Raw genomic sequence first — 15,346 nt, 5'->3', positions numbered from 1 at the left:
ACATTTTCAGTAATTGACGGTCTAAGATTCTATACCAAACCAATCCATAAGATACCACGTAATGATACATCCTGAGACTTGAGAAACAAAGAAGATCAATTATCATCCTCCAAATAAATACCCGCACGCCTCAGATCCGTCGCTCGAGACGCGAATTCATCCACAGTCGCCTCTTTTAGTTCCTCGCTTACTTTTTTAGCGAGCGCGTACGCTTTGGTGTCTTGTTCGCGTTCTCGTGCGTCGGCTTCTGCGTATTCGGTCGCTATTTGCGGGTTAGTGTAGATAGTATTGTAGAATGTGGTTGTGCCGGACGTAATGCTTTTGGCGAGGAGGGAGACTGTTTTTGAGATTAGTGTGGTGAGGCGCGAGGGATCGATGGGTTCTTTTGTATCTGTCTCTGTGTCGAGGCGGGCGCGTTTAGGATGATTATCGATGTCCATCATAGTTTCTTGATCCAGTTCGCGGCGACGTTTGCGTTGCTTTTCCCGTTCTGCTTTTGCGGCGAGGTATTTCAAGGAATGGCTTAGTTGCTTCTTTGCCACTGTAGCGGAAGAGACCATGTCCATTGGCGGGGTTGAGAAGAACAGGACGCGTCCGCGGTCGTCGCAGTGAAATTCAGAGCGAACGTCGGCTGGGATCGCGGCGTTCGCGGCATCGCTCAGATGGAATACTTCAATAGGTCGAGGCGCATTGGGGTTGTACACTGGTGCGGCTGGAGCTGGCGCTGGGGATGGCGCTGGTGCTGGGTAACGGTTTGCAGTGTATGGTTGCGCGGCTGTTTGGGGGTATGGTTGTGGGGAAGAAACAGCTGCCACGGGTTGTTGAACTGGAGTTGATTGATATGTGCTTGGGTGTGCTGAAGGGGTACCGTAAGGGGCAGTGCGTGCTTGTAGAGGTTGATAGTACGGCGCCGGGCTCGGAACGGCCTGCGCTTGATATTGCTGCACCGGGATATTGGTGGTTGCCATTTGAAGAGGTGCCCCGACGGCCGGCGACCTTACTGGCGCAATGTTACCGACCGCTCCCATCGGGCTCTGGCTGACGCTGTCTTGATGAAGCGGCGCGCGTTGTATTGGTAGGGGCATTGAAGACTGTTGAGGCAGTGAAGCAGCAAGACTAGGCCGGTGCATGGGTTGCGGAGGCGGAGATGGCGTAGGCTCCGGTGGTGGAGATTCCTGCATAAAGTCAGCAATATTCAGACATCATTTTAAACAGACATACATTTTCATCCCGTGGACGCCGATGCACCGCACCTACTAATGGAGGCGCTTTCTCTGCTCCCCACGTCGGTTTTGGCACGTCGTCCGTCTCTTTGGCGTCCGGCGCAAGTAAATGTTTGATAGGGCTTGGAATCTTCTTAATACGCCGCGGCACATCATACAGATCCATCTCGTAGTCTTTTTCACGCACTTCGTCTGGTAGGCAGCTCGCCCAGGTCTTGATCTTGTTCAATTTGTGCTTCTCTTCGTTGTACCGCGCTTCGCAGACATAAATCTCCTTGTCCAGTGGGAACCCTCGCGGCCGGCCTCGGTTATATCTAGTAAAAAACATGACGAAGCAACGGTCAATCACTTCATCAATACGGTGGTCACGGTACTGCCCCGTCTTGACCACCTCATTGGGATAGAAATGCTTCTCAAAATGATGCACCGTCTGTTCGGGCCGGTAGTACCAGCATGCATTCACCCATTTCTCTCCCTCCGAATCTTGCCATGTCCGGTAGATTTGAGCCACGACTGGTTTCGTCACATCGTTTGGATTCTGTATATGCACCCAGTCACCGACTTTCCACAGCTCGCCATTATGAACGATACCCTGAGGCAAAGGTAACCGGCCGTCTTCCATCAAATACTCGCTGTCTGGCTTTCTCTTCTCCTGTTCGGCGAGTTTGTGTGCCTCGAATTGCAAATCCTCCGCATCTTTGTAGATCTGACTATTCGGCTCGTTGTATGATTTGGCATTGTTAAACATCGTATCAACATCGCGCATGAAGTGATCCACGGAGTGGTACTTCTTTCGCTTTGACTTTCGCTTGATTGAATCAATGGCCATGGGTTCTCTGATTTCCATAAAATAGTCGGGATACATTGCTTTATCCGGCAACCTCTCGAAATGGCGCACTTTAAGCTGGCCGGTATTATCTTTGAATTTCCGTAGTCCCTTCAAAACCGCTTTGATTCTGGCCTCCATTGGTGTGTCCACACGAGGAGGTCGACCTCGCTTTTTTCGGACTTCCTGGTCTGGATTCTGCGAAGTATTTTTCCTTCCTGGACCGCGGCGTCGTCTTCTTCGACCATCCCCGTCGTCAGAATCCTCGTCCTCATCATCTTCGTCGTCTTCATCATCCTCGTCATCCTCGTCCTCGGCAGGGAGTGGGTCGGCTTCTGGAATCTCGCCCAAATCAGGCATTTCTGCTGCTTCTGCTGTGATGATGCCGCTGTCGACTAGTTTCTTGAACTCTCCGATAAAAACGTCCTATACACGTCAGACACATTTCTGAATTCAGTTGAAAGAGTTTACCTTAATAACAAGAGCATCCCTGTAGGCTTGCGACTCGGGTCTGTTGTAAGTTTGCGCATTGTGTGTAATCTTCGCCCGTTAGCCTGTTCTCTTGAACGTACATCGAATATCTTACCAGCGCGCAATCTCGGACAAATTGTTCAAACTTGGTATATTCCCGCTTGTTGATCTTTTGCTTCAAGATACTTAGTGCCATAGGTTCTTTGATGATATCGTAGTAATCAGGGACGTATCGTTTGTTGACACTGCGATGGAAAAGTCTCGAAGGATCGTAGTCGCTGTTATTCCATTAGCATGGGTATATTCTGGTTAAAATGAGTATACACACTCTTCTTCTCTGAAATCGTAGATTGCCATGACTACATCCATCATGGACCTCCATTGATCGGCGGTAACTTCGCTGACGGTTGATTGCGCCGGAGCTGCTGCTGCTGGTGTCGCTGTTGCTGTTGCTGCCGGAGCTTCGCTAGGAGTATTGGCGGTATCATCGCCTTTATTTTCTGTGCCGGCATTATTCTCGCGACTCTTTGCATCGCCATCCTGTTCAATCGACTGGACAGGCTGCTCGGCCGCGAGCTGAGGGTTGGTCGGTGTCCCTGCGACGCCTGCCTCGGGGGCCTGACCCGACATGTCGCAAATTCGTAAACACCCAAGTTATCGGACTGTGAGAGAAGTATCTTGATGCGACAGAAAGAGTGGCGGAAAGCGACTGGATGTTAAATGTTGAGAAGCGCGAGAGTCTATTTAATAACTCACTTAGTGAATGCGGTTGGAGAAGGCTCGACGCGACGGAAGGAATTTAGTGCCGCCTTAAGCTGTTGTCCCGATTGGGTATAGCGCAATCAATTTTAACCATCTAATCAGTAAATGTGCCTGGCCAGCTATTTGGACTACTTTCGTGCTCTGTATTTCACAGTTCAAGGTACATCTATGATTCTATTCTTTGATTATTCCTGAGGACCAGTCATGCTCTACCTAATGTGCTGCTCAGTTACTGAGAGATGCACACTACGACACTGGCATTCTATACAACTACTCAGGAACCCTCGCTACCTAGCAATACATACAACACCTCATAGACCCTCATTGGTATTCTCTCTAAGAAGTAACTACAGGTCGATCACTTATTTTCAGTCTTTGATAAAAGCGGATATGGACTCTACGTCAATCGATTCCTGGGTAACATAGGATATGACAAGTCAATCTTCTAGAAAGATCACAAGCCAGTGCACTGCTCATGACAAAGGAGAAGGTGATTCTCTTTGATGGCAGTATTTTTTTTAAAAATTAGGTAGTAGTCAGGGCAATGGCGGCGGCTCTGATGTAATCCACCCAAGCTTGCCCCGCCAGCTTGACTGCGATAGACAACATCTATTCCTTCTACCAGATGACAAACACAATATCTTTCATGTATATTACTTCTTCTCTTACGATCTACAACATCTAAATCACAATCAATATCTATATCGCAGCATCAGTCCAGATAAGATGAGAGTCAGAGTTCGGGGCCCCACCGGCCAAAACACCATTACTTTCGATCAGTCCACCACAGTCGCCGATTTCATCCAACTCATCAAGGACAACACCGGACTCAGCGCATTTGAGATCAAATATGGCTACCCAAATTTACAACCTCTTCGACTGGAAGAGCACGATTCTACCCAGGGAATCGCCGAGATAGGCGTGAATCTCAACGGAGAGCAACTCATTGTCACCAGCAAACAACCGACTGAACCGGCGGTATCACAACCACCAGCGACATCGCAAGCCACGCCACAAAAATCGCAGCAAACTCAACAACCATCGCGTGTCACGCCAGAAGAAGACACTGAACCGCCCGAAGTACCACTCGCCGAATATGGAGGAACTGTCGTGCTACGAATCATGCCTGACGACAACTCCTGTCTCTTTCGAGCTGTCGGCGGCGCAATCATAGGGGGAATGGACACAATGACAGAACTACGCTCGATTGTGGCGCAAACTATCCAAGCACAACCAGACATATACAGCGATGTGGTCCTTGAGAAGAAAAGAGATGACTACTGTCGATGGATCCAGAGCGAGAATTCGTGGGGTGGTGGTATAGAGCTCAGCATTCTCAGCAAGCATTTTGGCATTGAGATTTGCTCAATCGACGTACAGACATTGCGAGTGGACCACTTCAACGAAGGACAGCCTACGAGATGTTTTGTGGTTTATTCTGGCATTCACTATGATATGATTGCCTTATCGCCGTCGGATCCTCCTTATTCCCATGCCAACGCACCACCGGACTTTGATACACGGATATTCGATGCGGCGGATCCTGTCATAATGGAGAAAGCGTTGGAGCTATGTCGTACGCTCCAGCAGAGACATTATTACACGAACACGGCGTCTTTTCAGCTTCGCTGCAATGTCTGCGGAGGGATGTTTGTTGGAGAAAAGGGCGCGACGGAGCATGCGTCGAAAACGGGACATTATGATTTTGGAGAGGCCAGTTGAATAAATTGGAATGAATCTATCATAGAATGAAGGGGTTATATCTTGTGTATACTGTATAGCAAATGTATGTTGTATAAGTGTATAGTAATGTAGAGCAGTCGTAGAGGCACATCGGCCCTCGTGCGGCTACCGGCCTGCTGATTGGCCACGAGGAGCTCCAGACAGCGGGCGCTTATCGGCGGGTTGTCCGCCACCTCTTTCTATCTCTCAACCACAACTTTCAACTACTGAACTATCGTCTACTTAACTGCTATTCCACAAAGACTAATGGCATCGTCCTTGAAAATCTCCCTTCAAGGGCCTCTGCGATCTCGTCTGCCCTCTATTTACACTTAATTACAGTCGAACGTCAGGAAATCAGATCAGGCGTCGATCCACCGGCCCGCAGTCCTGAGCCTCGAGTTAATCCTACCGTCTGGGGCCAGACTCCATCAGAGCTCTGAGCGACAAACTCACCGCTTAAACTCCACCACATCTTTCATTCAACTCTTCACTTTTCGACTGTTTGGCCTCTCAACTGTCGGTATTTCTGCAGAAGGTCTACGAATTTCAGCCTGGTGCTGGCTTGCAGGTTTGTTCTATCGCATCTCGTTTGACACTGTCTCGTGCCAATGCGAACTAAACGTCCCCGCTGTTGACATCATTGGCACTGTTGCTTATCGTCGATTCATTCTGAATGCTAACGTCTTCACAATAATAGTCGATTTCTTCTCGAATCGTCATAATACATCTACCGACTCGTCTCTTCGCCGTACACCGCTCGAGCTCGAATTTACCCGATCGCAAACAATCAACATGTCAGACTCTAGCGCTGTCGCCGAAAAGGGTCACGATGATTCCTCGAAGCTAAAGACATTTCTATCTATCCTCCGCAAGTACGGCATACCTGACCGCACTTACAGATTACAAAACTGCGCATGGGGTTTGTGCTGACTGTGATTACAGATTCGTCGGAGTTGCAGACATTGCGTCTGTCCGATTTTCTCTCCCCGCACAACTTTTGGAGCCCACGCCGAATTTAGGTATGACATATTTGATAACTGGTGGTTGCGCCTGCTGATTTTGAAATAGAATACTGGAACTATTTGGACCGGCCGGAGACTTTTTCAAGGTACGACTTGACAATAGCACCTGGATCATGAACAATACTGATGAGATCGTAGTATTGGTACATCCGATGACGATCTCGGCCGTATGCTGGAGGTTCTGCGATTTTGGTTCACAAAAGATTTGGTATGCATCATGGTCCCGTGGATGCGGTTGATATGCTAATAATGATAGAAATACATCAAGGGCAAGCCATGCAAGCCATACAACTCGACGCTGGGAGAATTCTTTAGGGTTCGTTTCCTAACAGTCAAGTTATGAATAGAGCTAACAGCACCAGGCTTATTGGGAAGTTGACAACACATCAACCCCAGTTCTACCTTCATCCAAACCCACAAATGGCACTGTTTCGACGGATGGCACTGCTAAAGTCTGCTTTCTCACTGAACAAACATCCCATCATCCTCCAGTCTCAGCTTTCTACATTGATTGTCCGGAACGCGGGGTCTCAGCCCGTGGCTTTGACCAGATCAGCGCAAAGTTCACAGGAACCAGCATTCGCGTTGGCCCTGGTCAGCACAATCTCGGTATATTCGTGAATCTCGCGAATCGCGACAATGAAGAATACCAACTCACACATCCTGCTGCTCATCTCAGCGGACTGTTGCGTGGCTCGCTCTACATCTCCGTGGCAGATAGTTGCTATATCACATGCCCAAAGACCAAGATCAAGGTCATTCTACAATATTTAGAAGATGGTTGGGTGTCCAAGGCGCACAGCCGCGTTGAGGGAGTCATATTCCGCTACGACCCCGACAACGACTCCAAAATGAAAATTAAAGACGTCCCATCCAACGATGTGCTGGCTCGTATCAATGGCTGTTGGCGCGAACAAATCTACTACACCCTTACCTCTGCCGCAATTTCCGGCAGCGGCTCTTCCATCTCGTCTCGCTCTTCCACCACCTCCTCCTCCGAATCCAACAAACCCCAACTACTAATCGACCTCGTCCCTCTCACAGTCGTCCCCAAGTCTGTGCCCCCCGAAGAAGTCCAGCTATCGAATGAATCCCGCAAATTTTGGTCCGGCGTCACATCCTCCATCCTATCCAAACAATTCAGTCAAGCCACAAAACTAAAACAAGAAATCGAAGAACGGCAACGCGTCAAAGCAGCGGAGCGAGAAGCGAAAGCCGAGAAGTGGAAACCTCGTTTCTTTACTGATGCTGTTGGGCCGCTCGGTAGACCGGATTTGACGGATGATGGTCGCAAGGCGTTGGAGAGAATGTTTCAAGGCGATTTCGAGTTGGAGGAGAGCCAGGTAACGGGTGCTTAGGATTTTTTTCTATTACTTATTACATATCATATTGCCTTTGCTTGCTTACTCGAGATTATCCTATGATACATTGTTCTGCATGGCATGTTGCTTGATTTCGATCATTGTTACACACTGATTCTTCGTTTCGTTGACTCGTCATAGAATTGGGAGAGGTAGAGAGAGAGAGCAAGAAAGAGGTCAGGAACCTTTGTTTCTCTCTTTTATTTGATTTTTTTGTTTTATTTCGATTCGATTGGGATGGTGTTCTCTGCATATATAGGAATGATGACTATTGGTCTTGCGCTCGTTTTGGATTTGATATATAGCAAATATGATTCGGAGATTTGAGACACGTCTAACCCATTTAGCCTTCATTGATGAAATCCTTGAATAGTACGGTGAAATTTAGGTTGTCTATCAAGGTCGTGAGTATCTAATGGCACCGAGTGCGGAGAGTATAGGATGCGATACCTTGATAGACCTGGAGAGAAATGCTCGAAGTGATTGAATTCAGGAAATAAATAACAGACCACCTTTGCCCAAACCAAATCACGCCTCATTAAAACGCAGAGAGTCCGTATGTATATATGTACAACCAGAAACCGACACCGCACCGCTAACCCAAGAACCAAACCAACATCCATAATCCCCATAATATGTGCATGATAGGAAAAGATCAAGCAGCAGCAGTAACCACCCTGAACCCAGCACCGATGGTCTTGGTAATCTCCTCGTTCTTGTGTTGCAACAAGGACAATGCATATGCCACATCGTTCCATTGGCGTTCTGTTTCGCAGCGGGCGAGACGCGCGGCGAGTTTGTCGGCGAGCTGTTTTGCATGTTTTTCCTATTATTAACGTCAGTATTATTGACCATCATATGTGTATCACCGAGGCGGGGGGGGGAGGGATACCTTTTCGACAAATCCGGCAAGGAACTTGATAATCCGCCTGAGTGATCCTTCTTCGAGATTGCGCTCTGAGCTTAAAAGACTGAAGATATCGACGAAATGATTGTAGACAGCGTTATCCTTGGTAGCCAATTCAGTAAAGAACATGCGCGCCAAATCTGCGATGCGTTTGTCTTCATCTTCCAAACATTTGGCCATTTCACCCAGTTGTCCCTTGACCTTGACTTGACCTGCCAGGATCAAAAAGGTCAATGTCATTAGACAGGTACGTTTCACAGAGGCTTCGCCGTCGTTGAGACGTCGGTAGAGGAAATCAGTATTTTCGTCGATGAGGTGATTGAAACAGACTGCCATATCGCCCAAGGCAATAACGGCATTGCTGCGGACAATAGGGTCTTCGGAACGTTCCATGATGGTGATGAGAAGCGGCAGATTCTTCTCGCAGTACTCCGAAGAGACGCACATCAACTTGGCCATGCATAGTGTTGCTTGGGCTTGGAGGTTAGGGTCCGGGTAAGCATTGTTGTTGGCACAGATTTCAGTCACTAATGGGCCGAAGTTGGTCAATAGAGAGCTCTCTCCATAAAGGAGTTCTCGCTCTCGTACGTGTGCCATAGCTTCAGTGAAATCATCTTCGGTCGTTCCGCCAATGAGATCTAGCTCGTTATCGTCTGCCTGATCGCTCTTTTGGGTGTCGTTGCTGGCTGTCTTGTTCTTCTCCTGCTCTGCCTTTCTCCGCTTGAAGTCGAGCTCACAGAGCTCAAGGTGGACAATCTGCTTGATGGCAATATGTCCGACGATGAATAGCAGCTGAGATAGACCTGACGACGAAGATTTGTTTCCGGATGAAGTTTCACTAGAAGCTGTGCCAGGACGTTCTCCACTGTCAACCATTGTCTGACTAGCAGATTGACGTGAAGTAGCTTGGAAAACTTCTCTCGTCTTTCGCCGGATAATATCAGAGCACAACACATCTGGGTGTTTCGAGAGGGCGTAAATTGCGCTGATCGCTTGCTCGGCCACGCCATACCATTCCTTGCTGTCGGACGAGATTTCTGTAATAGCAGCCAATCTCGCTAGTACAGGGTGGTCATTGGGCAACTTAGCAACGCCGCTTTCCTTGCTCTTCGCTTGACGGCCAGGTGTCATTCGTCGGAGAGCAATGCAGGTATATCGTGCAAGCACAAGGTCATAACGTCCGAGATCGCCCAGACCGATTCGTAACATTGCCTCCGTTTCTCTCACAACAATATCCGGCTCAGCAAGTGCAAGCATTCCCAGCACAATAATCGACCCTCGTCGCTGCGCCCTAGATATCTCTCTTCTCTGCACACTATATACCTGCCAGAGCTTGGCAACAACGGCCTCTGAAATAAGTCCAGACTTCATCATGGTACTCAGCAATTGCTCAAGCGACGTAAGCTCTGCCTGTGTAGAGCCAAACGTCAAACTAATCATGTTGCGAGCAATGTAATTTGCAGCGTCGTTCGCGCTGAAACTATCAGGCGCGTCAAAAAAGAGACCTTTGTAACAGTCAATCAAATGTGTTTGGACACCCTTTCCTTCGTCACTGTTTCCCTTGGTCCAGATAAGACGTAGCATTCGTCGGATACCAATTCTCGAGGTCTCAACTTTGTATGCATCGATAACCACAAAGAAATCCATAGCCTCAATGACCTCACTCTTGTTGCGGGCGGACAAGAGTTGGCACACATTTTGCGAAGCCGAATGGAGGACTTGAATGAAGCGAAGGGCTTCAAGATAGTATTTTCGCGTCAATTGCAGTCTTGCAAGTAATTCCGATGTTGCAGCCTCCTCGGCAGCTTTCTGCATGGCAACAGTCCTTTCATCGTCAGTCATCTTTGGTGCTTTCGAGGGTGATTCATCCGGAAGCTGCGTTGCGTCGTCCAATAGTTCGCTGTCTATGTGTGTCTCGCCGAGACCCGGGGTCTCTGGTGGAGGCTTAAGAGTGTCCAATTCAGCTTCAACTGCTTCCAGACGTGCCGTCCAATCTTTGTGTGCTAGCTGACCACCATGCATGACGCTGAAAGGATGAGTGGACACAAGCCTTGCGAGTAGTTTGATGGCATTCCTCCGAACGTTACTGCTTTTGTCTTCCAGGCTTCTGGCTGCAAGTTCGGCCGCTTTCTGTCGTCGCTTAGGAAATTTCTGGTCCAGATCACACAAACGCATGTAAACCTGAATCGCACGGCAACGGCAATAGGGGTTGATATCCAAAAATCGTTCCTCCAGAACATCAAAGAATGCATTGATCTGCGACTTGGAGCTGCCATCCCTCTCTTCCTCTTTGCTAAGGTCGGCAATCAGGTTCCCACACACTTCGATAATAGCGCAACGGAGCGTGTATGACTAGAGAAGAATTAGCTATTTCGGCAATTGAGCCGTTAGGTTACATACCTCGCTATCTAGTTGCTTGGCCAAAAGAGTCATCTGTTTGATGACCACTCGTGGGGCTAATTCTGACAACTTTACAATGAAAGCAGAGACTGATTTGGGGCCCCTTGTGTCATTGCTGTTGAATTCCTTATTCGCAAGCTCTCTATGTAGAGTCAGTATGGAAACGTGAATATGATAGCATCACCCACCTTAAAATTTCATCGCCCAATTGTGTATAGTCGTATTGTTCTGCAAGAATATGAAGGAATTCTGCCATCGGCTCAGATAAGTGCTCAAAATAAGTCAGGCTCTGTACAATGGAGGTTTGAGCTCCTGGTATCCATTAGCAATTTTCCGCTCAGCAGATCCCCGATGATATCATACCAAAAGCATGGCCATGATGCTTTACAGCGATGCACAAGACTTTGAAAGCATGCATTCGAATAGCCATATTCTTCACTCGTTGTTCGTTCTCCAGTAAAAGATATACCGATCGAGTAAAGAGGTTGACGAAGGTGTCTCGGTCGGAGGTTGTCAAGAAAATCTTTCCCAACTTCAATTTCAGCACTTTGCACATGGTTTCCATGGATATCTGTATCTGTGGTGTCCAATCCCAATTTCCTTCTTTGCTGGACTGTTTCGATTTGCCTGATTTTCCGGAGCGACGAGCCGGGATTGCTGTAGCAGGCTTTTCGGCGGCCTTGACTTCGACCGCGGAGAGAGCCCATTGCAGCAAAAATCCGTACATTTCGAGTAGTTGTTTATGTTGTTGTACCGCTTCCTGTTCGTCTGCCTCCAGGTCGCTATGGATGATGTCGGCTTCTACGGCAAGACCGGACACGATCAGATCGAGAATCTTGCTCAAGCTTTTCGACGGTAAAACAGTGCAGCATCTATTTTCCAAGCCACATTAGTCTTTGTTTCGAATATAGACAGTTGTCTGAATGGAGGTTGCGCACTTCAGAAGAACTTGAAGCGAGTCAAAAAAAGACGGCCGCATCAGCATTTCAGGATTCGCGGCGACACTATCAACAATGGGATCGATAACTCCATCAATAAGGGCTGACGAAAGTAATTCGGTCTCATTTTCGCAATCATACAGCTCCGGCTCAGCGTCAGGCGTTGGTACCGTCGCGGGATCGCTCAAGTAGTATTTGAGCGATTCGTTAATATTGAAATCTATTCTGTCCTCCATGTTGACTCATGCACTGGGTGTAGAGTCTGCGGGAGGATGGGTGTTGGCGATGGGGTTGATGGTCGAAAGTTGAAGTTGGCGAAGTCGAGGCGGGGAGTTTTCCGTTGATGTTGTCCGGCTTGTTTGTGTTTTGCCCTTTCGAGCCACATGACAACTAGACTAGCCTATTTAGGCTTAGAACGTCTAATTTAGATCTCGTCTTTTACTGCTCTCGTCTGGATGAATTTGTGTATGAAGATAAGAACTATTACGGTATCAAGACAGAATAAATTAGACGTTGTCATATTGAATCGATTTCTCAGCATTCTTGACAGATTTCTAGCTGACCGCCTGCCGATTTTCTGTTGCGATCTGATTATTGATAAACAATCGACTTAGCGTCAATTCTTCCACCACTCGATACGTCACAATCAACCGCGTCTTCTCCACGAATCAAGGGTCGAACGATTCTAACATACTATTATTCTACTGGACTCTGCCTCTATGATTGCCAGCTCGACTCTGGCCAGGCGTGGAATGAATCTGCCGTGAACCACAACTCTGGATCGAGTCGACATGGCCACCACAGAGCAATTCGCTCTTCCCCGCGGGCGGTCCAACTCATTCGAGAAATTTACACACATTGACAACAACAAAGAAGAAAAATACCACATGCAAGACGATGACGAAAGTAACGACAAGACATACGACATGGATGAACACTATGAGGATGAAGATGGCGAGCCGGTTGACCCGTCAGTCAGGGAGGACATGAAGAGACTGGAAGACACTTTTGCAGGGATATCGAAAAGATTCCGACTGATCAATCGAATTGGCGAAGGTACTAATTCCACAGGATGGGTCACTCTTTCCCCGCGCTGACGAGCACTCCATTAGGCACATTTTCAACCGTGTACAAAGCAGAGGACATACTGTACGATCACTACGAGAATGATTGGGACTCCGAGGATGCGATGGACCGCGACAGAGAATGGAGAGCCATGAAGAAACGCCGCCTCGGTGATAATGTCACGAAAAGCGTATCAAGTAATGGCTATCCAAAAAGGAAACCACGATATGTCGCGTTAAAAAAGATATATGTGACGAGCAGTCCCCTTCGAATTCAAAACGAGCTAGAACTGCTGCACGATCTTCGAGGAAACTCATCCGTCTGCCCACTCATCACGGCCTTTAGACATCAAGATCAGGTTGTGGCGGTTCTTCCTTATTTTCCTCATACCGACTTTCGCATTCAGTACCGGACGTTCTTGGTACGCGACATGCGTCATTACTTTCGGTCATTGTTCATGGCATTGGCGTTTGTTCATAAGCATGGCATCTTGCATCGCGACATAAAACCTACGTGAGTACACAGCCTTCATCAGCTCTCAAGTACTAACGCTATGTGCAGTAACTTTCTTTACAACCCCGAGTTGAAACGGGGAGTCTTGGTGGATTTTGGTCTAGCTGAGGTATGAATTCGAATTTAATTGGGAAGCAGTGTGTGCTAACTGGTTTACAGCGTCAAGGATCCGACTATGCTGGGCCTTGCTTATGCACGAATCCCGCACAAGTACGACAAATGAGACTACAATCCAGTTACTATACAAACCAGCCTGCCCATCAACAAAACGGCTATCCCAAAAACGACTCCCGGCCTGCTCGACGAGCGAATCGAGCCGGAACGCGAGGCTTTCGAGCTCCAGAAGTCTTGTTCAAGTGCACATCACAAACCACCAAGATAGACATGTGGTCAGCCGGAGTTATTCTACTCACACTACTGGGCCGTCGCTTCCCATTCTTCAACTCCGCCGACGATGTTGAAGCTCTAGTTGAGATGGCAAGTATATTCGGCGTTCGACGCATGAAATATGCTGCGTCGCTACACGGACAGATTTTCGAGACCAACATTCCTACAATAGGCGAAAAGGGATACGGTTGGGAGAAACTGGTCATTTGGTCCAGCTGTGTGGAGGATTTGACCGAAAGCGAACAGCAGGGGATTAGACTGCTTGCCGGGCTGATGGAACTCAATCCAAATAAACGACTCAGTGCAAAGGAGGCATTGGCGCATGAATTTTTCACAAAGCCTATTGAACATGATGTTGAATGGGGCGGCGAGCTCTTGGATGAGGAAGAAGGCGAGTCCACAGGCGAGCAGCAGCCACAGGAGGATGCCAAAGATGAAGTTGATATGGTCAAATAGTTATATGTACCATACTAACGATGTACATGAGTATGAATATACTTTCTCGCAGATGGCAGTGTGCTCCGTAAAGTCATTCATTACTCAATGAGCGCGTGAGCTTGAAGTCATTCTTGCCGCAGATCCCCAGTTCCGCTCTTATCTTATCCAGACTCCCCACTTCATTTTCTCGACATCATCTCTTTTCTCCAGCAGACAGATCAGACAGATACAGGTAAAATATCTTATTTGATGATAAACAGCGTCTGCTTCCATAGCTAGCCGAGCTACAGCCAGTCGATCACTTGTTTACTCTGTTGAGCAGCTATCTAGCTCTATACTTCATATTGAAGCTCCGCGAGCTATCTAACAAGCTCCATTCCGAAACTCCTCTTCTACTTACCACCATCACCGTGGCTTTCGGTAGCTTTTTCAAACGAACCTTCAGCATGGCCTGGTTCTGTTCCGGGACAACAAACACAGAGCTCATCGAGAACCTGTGGAGTGCAGGTCTCATCAAGGACAAGAGGGTGAAGAAGGCCATGCTTGGAGTTAGCGCCCCATCCCTTCAGTACCTAACCATGTTGTGTGACAAGAACTGACGGGACCGAAGGTTGACCGAGACCACTATGCCCCCTCAAGTCCCTACTCCGACTCCCCGCAACCCATCGGCTACGGCGCAACCATCTCTGCACCGCACATGCACGCCCACGCTTGCGAATATCTAATTGACTTCCTTCACCCCGGTTCGCGCGTGCTAGACATAGGCTCCGGATCAGGCTACTTGACGCACGTAATCGCGAACTTAATTACAGACCCATCCTCCCCTCCCACAGACGCAGATGGACACATAATTGGCATTGAGCATATCCAAGAACTCGTCGACCTCGCGCGCGAGAACATGAACAAATCCGAAGATGGGCGCAACTTCTTACAGTCAGGGAAAGTGCAATTCGTGTGCGGAGATGGAAGAAAAGGGTGGCCGCAGGGCGGACCGTATGATGCTATTCATGTAGGTGCTGCGGCGGAGCAGCTGCATGCTACTCTTGTGGATCAGCTCAAGGCGCCTGGTAGAATGTTTATTCCTGTTGAGTCCGAGCCCGGGGAAGGGAGGTTCGGACAGGTGGGTAAGGGAGCTGGGCAGCATATATGGGTGGTGGATAAGAAGGCTGATGGGACGGTGGTGAAGGAGAAGATTTTTGCGGTCAGTTATGTGCCGTTGACGGATGCGCCAAAGTAGTTGTCTTCGGAGTACTAAACCACTGTGATGATTTTTTTCCAAAAGTATTTTGATTATCCTGATAAAAAATA

General features: G+C 48.2%; 5 protein-coding genes across 5 annotated transcripts; 3 read left to right on the top strand and 2 right to left on the bottom strand.

Moving 5' to 3' along the window:
• Positions 1 to 95: 95 nt before the first annotated feature.
• BHQ10_009002 (uncharacterized protein) lies at positions 96 to 3,150 on the bottom strand (the record flags this gene model as incomplete). The annotated part of the gene is made up of 5 exons (XM_040881871.1): positions 96 to 1,175; positions 1,222 to 2,475; positions 2,521 to 2,589; positions 2,636 to 2,798; positions 2,849 to 3,150. 5 exons carry the CDS (start codon positions 3,148 to 3,150, stop codon positions 96 to 98), a joined length of 2,868 nt encoding a protein of 955 aa, XP_040737504.1.
• Positions 3,151 to 4,008: 858 nt separating this feature from the next.
• Positions 4,009 to 7,387, top strand: BHQ10_009001 (uncharacterized protein; the record flags this gene model as incomplete). The annotated part of the gene is made up of 7 exons (XM_040881870.1): positions 4,009 to 4,858; positions 5,576 to 5,879; positions 5,950 to 6,026; positions 6,076 to 6,115; positions 6,168 to 6,237; positions 6,286 to 6,345; positions 6,392 to 7,387. 7 exons carry the CDS (start codon positions 4,009 to 4,011, stop codon positions 7,385 to 7,387), a joined length of 2,397 nt encoding a protein of 798 aa, XP_040737503.1.
• Positions 7,388 to 8,045: 658 nt separating this feature from the next.
• BHQ10_009000 (uncharacterized protein) lies at positions 8,046 to 11,871 on the bottom strand (the record flags this gene model as incomplete). The annotated part of the gene is made up of 6 exons (XM_040881869.1): positions 8,046 to 8,216; positions 8,283 to 10,649; positions 10,698 to 10,839; positions 10,886 to 11,009; positions 11,061 to 11,569; positions 11,636 to 11,871. The coding sequence occupies 6 exons, from the start codon at positions 11,869 to 11,871 to the stop codon at positions 8,046 to 8,048; spliced, it is 3,549 nt and encodes a 1,182-aa protein (XP_040737502.1).
• Positions 11,872 to 12,426: 555 nt separating this feature from the next.
• On the top strand, positions 12,427 to 14,056 carry BHQ10_008999 (uncharacterized protein; the record flags this gene model as incomplete). The annotated part of the gene is made up of 4 exons (XM_040881865.1): positions 12,427 to 12,691; positions 12,748 to 13,213; positions 13,262 to 13,322; positions 13,373 to 14,056. The coding sequence occupies 4 exons, from the start codon at positions 12,427 to 12,429 to the stop codon at positions 14,054 to 14,056; spliced, it is 1,476 nt and encodes a 491-aa protein (XP_040737501.1).
• A 428-nt stretch (positions 14,057 to 14,484) lies between these two features.
• BHQ10_008998 (uncharacterized protein) lies at positions 14,485 to 15,275 on the top strand (the record flags this gene model as incomplete). The annotated part of the gene is made up of 2 exons (XM_040881864.1): positions 14,485 to 14,586; positions 14,649 to 15,275. The coding sequence occupies 2 exons, from the start codon at positions 14,485 to 14,487 to the stop codon at positions 15,273 to 15,275; spliced, it is 729 nt and encodes a 242-aa protein (XP_040737500.1).
• Positions 15,276 to 15,346: the final 71 nt, after the last annotated feature.

This window comes from Talaromyces amestolkiae (assembly GCF_001896365.1).
Source record: "Talaromyces amestolkiae strain CIB chromosome Unknown scaffold22.1, whole genome shotgun sequence".
Taxonomy (NCBI): Eukaryota; Fungi; Ascomycota; class Eurotiomycetes; order Eurotiales; family Trichocomaceae; genus Talaromyces; species Talaromyces amestolkiae.
The sequence above is the reverse complement of the archived record's forward strand: the minus strand, read 5'-3'. Positions and strand labels throughout refer to the sequence as shown.